The 8,819-nt window shown below is 48.9% G+C and overlaps 1 protein-coding gene across 1 annotated transcript; it reads right to left on the reverse strand.

Moving 5' to 3' along the window:
- Window positions 1-5,757: 5,757 nt before the first annotated feature.
- BID (BH3 interacting domain death agonist) lies at window positions 5,758-8,398 on the reverse strand. Its single transcript, XM_068191845.1, has 3 exons — window positions 8,238-8,398; window positions 7,221-7,424; window positions 5,758-6,009 (listed from the first exon to the last, which is right to left on the reverse strand). Exons 2-3 carry the CDS (start codon window positions 7,407-7,409, stop codon window positions 5,998-6,000), a joined length of 201 nt encoding a protein of 66 aa, XP_068047946.1. The 5' UTR covers window positions 7,410-7,424; window positions 8,238-8,398; the 3' UTR covers window positions 5,758-5,997.
- Window positions 8,399-8,819: the final 421 nt, after the last annotated feature.

Here is an 8,819-nt window from a genome sequence, read left to right on the forward strand (position 1 = left end):
GTGATAATGTAAAAAACCAAACATGAGCTGATGGGGGAGTCTTCACAAAGCACAAAGACAAGGTACTTTTATTTCTAAATAACCATATCAAGAGTACATCTCCTGATGAGCCTGTTTCTTAAGGGATCTCAGAATGAAGAGATCTTAGCATATGCTCTATTTTAGGATATTCTTGCTGCATTTTCCTATCCCAGGATGCTGGAAAGTTAGTCAGAATGTGTCAGATTCTGAAGAATTATTTTTGTGTAAGCTTTTGTGAAATGGATTTTCTAGAAAACTTACTGGATTTTGAACTCTGTGTGTGTGAAGCTGACTATTAAGAGGAAGGGTTGTGTATATACTGCCACTGTGGACTGAACTTGGGAGCTCTGGAGTTCTGGACTGTACTGTTGATCACTGATGGCTCTTCTTCCATGTACAACACATAGCAGGCTGGCCTTATCAGAAAAAAAAAAACAACATATCTTTTATCACATTGTAAAATGAAATTGACTTTTTTTTGCCATTTTCAGGTGCTCTGCTGGTACTCATTGCTGTGCTCTGTCCCCAGAAGGGGTGGCTGGGACCTCCTCGTGCCATGGGCTCTCTGGTGTCTGCCTTCCCACCAGGGCAGCTCCCTCTCCCCTTGCAGGAGCTTCCCCCTCGTGGAGGAGAGGTCTCTTTATGCTCCATCTGTCACAGACATGCAGGAGCAGCTCTGCTGCGTTTCACATGTGGTGTTTATCAGGGAATGGTACAGCCTCTGAGGTGGCAAGGGCAGCTTTATTGTTTGGTCAGTCAGGGCAGGGCTGCCCCTCTCCTGCTGCTTTGCTGATGGCTTTGGGTTCTTCTCTGGGCACGTTTGCTATGGGAGAGAACTGTTCTTAACCTGCATCCCCTCCTTCCTGAAGACAATGAACCTGCTTTTGGTACAGCCCCACCTCTAGCCACACAGCTGGTTACTCTGAAGCAGAGATGGATTCTGTGGACACTCTGGATAACTTGTGTACCAATGGGGGGAGGGTGGAGGCAGGGCTGGTGTTACTTCATCTTCTCTGTGGATGGGGTTGTTTCAGTAGTAGTGTGGAGAGGTAGAGGACAAACAAGAATAAATCCAGGCTGGCAAGGAAAGAAGTTGAAAACTTATGGCCTCAAGGAGCCCAGCGGGGCATGAAATAAAAAGCTTCCACGCACAGCAGTGAGAAGGTGGCAGCAGTGGTAAGGAAAATGAATTACTTTGCTAGGCATTTTCGTGGTCAGGCAGAAGCCTTGAGTATCTGGTGTGTTGCTACATTTCATGGAGCATCAGTTGCACCGTATGTTTTGGTTGCTTGGTCCTTTCTTTATAATGTTCTTTTCCTTCTGGGGTCTTTTAGATTTGGCAAGTCGGCGAGAATTTGAACTGACCACGTGTTCAGAAGATTTATTGTACGAGTCTCTTTCCTCTGGGAACGCTCCACTAGTTAAAAAGGTCAGCTGTGGGGTTGAATTCTGCAGAGTTTGGAGTCCTGTGGTCCGAGCTGGGGCAGGCTTTGTGGAAGTCACCAAAGGGTGGGGGGGAACTCAGCTGGCAGTGTTCTACAGACCTGAGTGAGAGGCTGCTCTGTTAAGAGGTGTGAATTAGAAAATGGAAGTTTTCAAGTATATTACAGTAACCTTAAACTGCAGGGTCCAGTTACCCTGCAAGGTGTGATGCAGCCTCTCTTTAGTGGATCTCTCCTAGCTGGCAGAGGGAAGGCAGGAGCTATATACTTGCAAAAGGGCATATAGAATTACTTCCACTTGTGTTGCTCATCCCCTTCCCAGAAGTGCCTCAATATCTGTCCTCTAGTGGCCTGTACTTTAACAAAATATCTACCTTAGAACCATGCTGTCTTCACTTTATCCTTAGCATACCCTAAAGCTCAGATGCTGAAACAGCAGAGGGCTGGATCTGTGAAAAAGGTGGGAAATACTTAAGGAGCTGCAGTGGGCAGCATGCTCAGTAAGGGGCTGTCAAGGGAAAGGCTTTCAAGATAAGGTGCAACTTAAATTCAGCTGTGATTAATTCTAAGCTGTGCTTAGTTGGGCATTGTGGCACTGCAGGAACCAGAGGCTGAGAACAAAGACAGAATTCCTCTGTTACCCAAAAGCCCAAAGTGCAGATGCAGAGCCATGTCCCAGCCAGTTGCAGCTCTTGTGTGCTGGAGCCTGGTGGGCTCCTGCCTCCTGAGTCCTTTGAGCTGTGGGGCAAGTCAGCCCTACAGGAATCCATCCTTGCTGTTTGTGAGGGCTTCATTTTTCACTCTGGCTGTGCTCAGGCAGCTGCAGCTCAAGTGCCAGGTGGAAGCTGCAGTGCTGAGTGCTCTTACACAGGACAAGTTTTGCTGCCAGAATCCCATTTCCTTCCTTCGCCCATAGCACTGATCACAGCTAGGCTAAAACTTTGGACTGGATTTTTAAACTAATCAATGCTTTCTAATGGCCACAAATGAAAAGTTTAATTAGTACTAAACAAGCAAGCTGCTAAAGTTTGGTCTTCTTTCATTTTAATGATTGTAGTAGGTAAAATAATATGAGGTTATAAACCTTCCCTATATTTAATGTCAGTTACAGGGTTTTGGCAGTACTGGCAAAGCCCTAGTAAAGTAGATGTTGCTATTCTGGGAAAAAACTAGAAATGCTTCTGGCTCTGCAGTCGCTCATTCACTAAGCCAGAGCAAGTTCCTGTTACAGAGTTTCAGAGTGTAATTACCAGAATCTTTTGCTGTGAAATGGGAGAGGTGCACATGGCTGGCACAGGTGTGATGCCTACAGGCATCAGAAAGCCCAGGGCTTCAGCAGAATGTCATATTCTGGGCTCTGTTTGTGTCTGCTCATGTTGGAGCACAATGGGAGAAAGTGTTTCCCAGTGAAAAATTCCTGGTCAGTATCTTTATTGATGATCCGGATGAGGGGATCGAGTTTAGCATTAGCAGATTTGCAGATGACACCAAGTTGGGTGCAAGTGTTTGTCTGCTGGAGGGTAGGAGGGCTCTGGGAGGGACCTGGATGGGCTGGATCCATAAGCTCAGTCCAGTGATAGGAGGTTCAACAAAACCAAGTGCCAGGTCCTACACTTTGGGCACAACCCCCTACAGTGCTACAGGCTGGGGACAGAGTGGGTGGACAGCAGCCAGGCAGGAAGGGACCTGGGGTTATGACTGACAGCAGCTGAACATGAGCCAGCAGTGTGCCCTGGTGGCCAGGAAGGCCACTGGCACCTGGCCTGGATCAGGAATGGTGTGGCCAGCAAGAGCAGGGCAGTGATTCTTCCCCTGTACTTGGCACTGGTGAGGCTGCACCTCGAGTGCTGTGCCCAGTCCTGGGCCCCTCAGTTCAGGAGGGATGTTGAGGTGCTGAAGGGAGTCCAGAGAAGGGCAGCGAGGCTGGTGAGGGGTCTGGAACACAAGTCCTACAAGGAGCAGCTGAGGGAGCTGGGAGTGTTCAGCCTGAAGAGGAGGAGGCTCAAGAGAGACCTCGTCACTGGACAAGCACCTGAAAGGAGGGAGTAGCCAGGTGGGGGTCAGCCTCTTCTCCAAGGCAACTACAGCAGGACAGGATGACCCAGCCTTAAGCTGTGCCAGGGGAGGCTTAGTTTTGGGAACAAGTTCTTCACAGAAAGAAAGGGTGATTGCACATTGGAATGGGCTGCCCAGGGAGCTGGTGGAGTCACCGTTCCTGGAGGTGATTGAAAAGGCTGGATGTGGCACTCAGTGCCACGGTCTGGTTGGCAAGGTGGTGTTTAGTCATAGATTGGACTCGATCTCAAAGGTCTTTTCCAAACCTAGGTAATTCTGTGAAACATGGAGGGGTGAAGGGGTGAGACACAATATCTGCTGTGGCAAATGCTGTGGCTTAGACTGCTTAATGTCAGAATGAGAAAGGTTGCAAGAACAGGATTTGCTTTGACTTAATGTATGTACTTGTGCTTAAGAGTGCAAGCTTGGTATTACCATAACAAAAAAAAAAAAAAAAAAGGAAGGGGGGGGTGTTTATAAAATTTAACCTAGCACTACTTGATTCAGGTAGAGCAGGGGCTGCAGGGCCAGGTCTAGGCAACAGAATTCATTTTGTGTTTGATACAGTGAAGGTACCTGACCAGGACTTGGCTGGGGAATGGCACCAGAATGACCAGAAGGGTCAGTAGTGTTAAGTCCAGAGGAAACACAACACATCCACTCAGCTCCACCTCCTTAAGTTAAATAACTTTATCACTTTTTTTTCTACTTTGAGCTGACCTTCTCTCAGTCTCTTGGGTAGGCTGACTTGCTTCCTCCAAGCTAGAGGTCTGTGGTCATGCTGTAGAAGTGGGGGAGCTCCTGTTGGCTTCCAGTGGAAGCTGCTTTTGATCTCCCTGCAGTATCTGCAGGGCAGGAAAGGGACACTATCGATGTGGACACAACAAACTGCAGAAGATGCATCTTACTGCTGTACCTTTAGGGGCTTTGTCCTCAGTTTTAACTTGCAGGATAAGCTTTTATTCAACTGTAAACCTAAAAACCCACTCAGACCAAAAGAATGACACTTGATTTGTTAAGTAGCAAAGACTAATGGGACTGACTCTGAAGCTGCAGGTTAGGGGATCTCTTCTGCTGGGCGTAAGCAAATAGTGACAGACTTGCAGGGAGTTTGGATTCTGTTCTCAAGAGGCTTGCCTAGGGCAAGAGACCCTGACTGGTCCTCAGGTCACCCATTATCCCAGGAACTCATCCTACTGTTCCTTCCAATGTGCAAGTGCAGCCCTTTTGGGGAAAACTGTCTAAAGCTTCTTGTGCCATTTGGTTAATAAAAGTGTTTCCACCTTGACAAGGAAGTTCTTTCCAGCTTCATTGTTCAATATTCAGTTCAAGTGAAGGGGTATGTACATTCTTTCCCTCTGCTAATGGGACACTGCTGTAAGACCATGCCCCCAGGTTGCACTTTAATAAATGGTACAGTTTTCAAAAACAACGTGTAGTTGTTCTACTTCTGTGCTTTCACTCCCCCCCCCCACCCGTTTTAGTGCAGGCACCAGAAGAAAAGGTGGTTTTACTTACAGGAAACTTGCTTGTGCAAGGCACAGGACCAGAGTGTCTCTACTGCTGGCAGCTGCATCATAAGCCATGGTGAATTAGAGGAATGCCGTAAGTACTTGCACAAAAAAAAAAATTCAGGTGGAGACTGAAAGTCTGAAGAGCTGTAGTAGCCATCAGAGATGAAATTTTTATTTAAGTTAAAAAAACCTACAAAATATTTACATATTTGGAAAAGTCCTGAGGCAGCTGGATCACAGGTGACATATTTGCCACCTTGTCTGATTACGTATAAAACAACCTGAGTCCAAGTTTGTTCAGCCTGAGATGTGACTACAAAATTTGCTACTTTTTCTTAGGCATATTCAGGTTGCATTCTCAAAAAACTTTCCCTGTGCCTACCCTGCCCTTTTCTTGAGTTTTTCTGTCAGTTTTATTTTTCAAGCAAACGCAGGTGTATGGTGATTGATACTGAAGTATCCTGGTGTCAGGCTTCTCTGGCCACATCCTCCTCTATCCCTCAGGGCTGTTCCCCTTCTCATCAAGCTAGACCTGATTCCTACCCCCCACCCACCCACCCCGCTGATGAACCACCCATTCCACAGCCTGAGGCCTTCCTGGGAACAACATTCAGCACGGCTCAGCTGCAGCTTCGCTGGGAAGTGAGGAACTAAAGCAAAATGCAAAACCCACAGAGGACAGGCCCTGTGCCCCCTGGGCCTGCGGAGGCAACAAGGCAGGCTCTGCTGCTAAAATAAAAAGTATTGTGAAAGGAGAGAGGCAAGCACTACTTCCTACAGGTACTGGCAGAGCTGGCAGGCAGCTCATGCTTCTATTACTGCTGTGCTAGTCTACAAAAGCCTATCTATGAAGCTCTGCCACCCCTTTCACAGCTGTCTTTCAGAAGTTGAGAGAAAATCAAGTCATGTTCATCCATCAAGGAAAGCCTTCAGGAATTCACATGCTTCACACAGGCCTGGAGAGCTCACTCACCCAGCTGGAGGGAGAGAAACAGAAGGGGCATTATGAACAGCAGCAGGATTCTTCTCCTGCACCGAGCCCTGCCCCGTGCCTGCCCAGGAGCCCGGCAGCTCCAGCGCCATGAACGGTGCGTCAACACTGCCATCTGCCGTGCTGCTTCCCGTGCCAGCGGCGGGGACAGCCTGGGACAGCAGGGACACGGCCCAGGGGACGGCGTGGGACAGCCCTGCTGCCCAGCTCCAGCCCTGTGCCTGCCCTCGGTGCTGCCGGCCAGCCGGGGCAGCAGCACGGCCGCTCTCACACACAGGTCATTCATTTCTGCCAGAACTCAGCACCCTGGAGCCAAACTGAGTGAAGGGCAGGGCAGAGTTGAGGGACACGGCACGGTGACACCGTGCCCGGGGTGCTGGGGGAGGCCAAGTGACAGCGTGAGCCGGGCCCATCTGGCAAGGCTGCGGTGCAGGAGTGTCCCACAGGCCTGCAGCACAGCACGACTGTGTCACCTCTGCTTCTCAGGGGATCACAGCCCTGCCCGCTCACGTCTCAAGCTCAAGGAGCACTGACTCTTAACAGCAGTGTGTGTGTGTGTGTGTGTCCTCTCCCGTCCCCAGACCCCTGAGTTACTGGAGCTGGGGCCTCTAGCCTGGCCTGCCTGCGAGCTGCACAGCCTCCCCACCTCTGCTCAAGTGCCAGCAGAGAACAAGAACAGATCTGACTGTTTCTCATTGCTTCTCTGCTAGTGTTAATTCTCAAGAGCAATTCCTTTCCCCTTCCAGTTCTCCCAAGCTCTAGGGAGCTGAGGAAGACAAGAGCAGAGAGCTCAGGGTCAAGACACTGGGGAAATGCAGCCAGCAGAGCTCAGGTCAGGCTTTCCTTCCCCAAGGGAGTGAAAGAATCATTAACTAGAATGTTACTGGTAGAGCTCCCTGAGGAGATGCAGGGAGGAGAGGAGCAGTCACAGCTCTCTGCCCAACAGAACAAATGCACCCTGTTCACTGCTGCTCTGGGGTGGGGAGGGGGGGCAAGCAGATGTGACATGACCCTCTCAAGCACACTCATTTCCAGAGCTCTGCAGGGACTGACATTGCCTTCTGGCCCAACCTCCAGAGCACTGCAGGGAAACCAGCAGGCCACAGGCAGTTCAGAGCTAGGCCACCCCTGAGGGAAAAACCCAGGACAGATAAAAGGCTGGCTGTGACTCCCACAGAGCTGTTTGGCAGCACTCACCATTTCAACAATGTAGTTGTGGAACTGCTGGTTCATGTAGTTCAGAGTGGTGTTAACGACACGGCATAGAAGGGAGGGCACCGTATTCACAATTTTCTTAGTCAAGAGCATTGCTAGCACCAACATGGCCTTCTCTTGTTCCATGTCTGAGGGGATGGCTCGCGTAAGCTCTCTCACTGCGCTGGACATGTGCCGGATTATCTCCTGTATGGAAGGAAGAGAGGGATCTCAGTGCAACAGCTGTGGCATAAAGGGGTCTCAGCACAGCCTGCCAGGACTGTGCTAATAACTGCTGTGCTTGTTGCAACACTCCACAGGATGCTGCTCCCCTTCCTCCCAGCCACGGCAGCCAGCCTGTTACATAAGAAAAACACCCCCAAAAACCTATGGCCCTTGATCCAGATGTAGAGCTAATCCTTGGATAGCCTTCCTTTTCCTTTTTAACACAAGAGACCTCAAACTGTACTTCTCCTGCGCAGCAGCAAGGCATGTTAGATGCTGGGCTACCTGCATCTAGGAAGAGGCCACCCCAACAGGTCACACAGCCAGGCCTAAACCCACTGCTACTCCCAACACTGTGCCTATGAACACACAGCCTCAGAAAAGGGTCTTATGACTTGCTGTCTCTTCAGTGCTCAGTAACAAGCACAAGTGCAGCTCCTGTCACTAACCTGCTCAATCTTTACCCATATGATGGTCAGCAGATATACAGGACTTTGCACCAAAGTACAAAGATCTTAAGTACTAAAACTAAGCCTTAGCCAGACCATTCATCTTCCAAGATAAGCTATGGGGCCATCAAAAGGACAAAATGCCTTAAAGTCAGTCCTTTTCCACAACCACCATTTCACCATCTGCAGAAAGGAATGAGCCCAAGGAACCCAATTTACAGATTAACTTCTGCCACAGAATCACCTCTAATAAATCTTCAAATGTTTGGGATTAATTTCCACATGCCTTCAAAGTCACAGCAGGAAGGATGCAGAATATTTAAAAGGAGAACTGCTTTTCACTCACCTCGTTAGACAGATGCTCATTCAGAAAGTGCCGCGCTAGGCCATTTACTACTCCTTCTTGGATTTCTCTATCAAACTGGTCTCCAATCTCAGCAAGCTGAGCAGCAATGATCCGGATAACCTCTTCATTTGTTGGAGCCAACCCTGCCAACACAAAGAGCAGAATTTAGTTCACAGGCTCTAGTCAGACCAGGTTCAGTACAGGTCACAGCATTTTGCTAATCTCCATTAGCACCTCCTTTCCACCCCTGAGGGTATTCATGACAGGTATCTTTAAGTGCACCCAGGTTGCTTACCAGAAATACTGGCAAACGGGGTTTGTAGCTGTAGTTTAGTTAAAGTGCATGTTAGAACATCTCCAACCAAAATTTGAACAGAACAGTTACAGCCAACATCCTGCCCAGAGAGGGGAATTGAGAAGCTGTGCATGACCTTGAAGGTATTTTTCAACCTAATGATTCTAGACTTTAAGTGACTCGTCTCTTAAGCACCACCTAAAATACAGCACCTCATAGAATAGTTGGAGTTGGAAGGGACCTTGAAAGGCCATTTCATCCAAGCCCCCTGCAATAAGCAGGGACAT

Source organism: Anomalospiza imberbis, chromosome 5 (genome assembly GCF_031753505.1).
Source record: "Anomalospiza imberbis isolate Cuckoo-Finch-1a 21T00152 chromosome 5, ASM3175350v1, whole genome shotgun sequence".
NCBI lineage: Eukaryota > Metazoa > Chordata > Aves > Passeriformes > Viduidae > Anomalospiza > Anomalospiza imberbis.

Excerpts from the sequence above, each read along its gene's own strand:
- BID (XM_068191845.1), bottom strand. The coding sequence starts at position 7,409 with ATGTCCAGCGCAGTGAGAGAGCTTACGCGAGCCATCCCCTCAGACATG.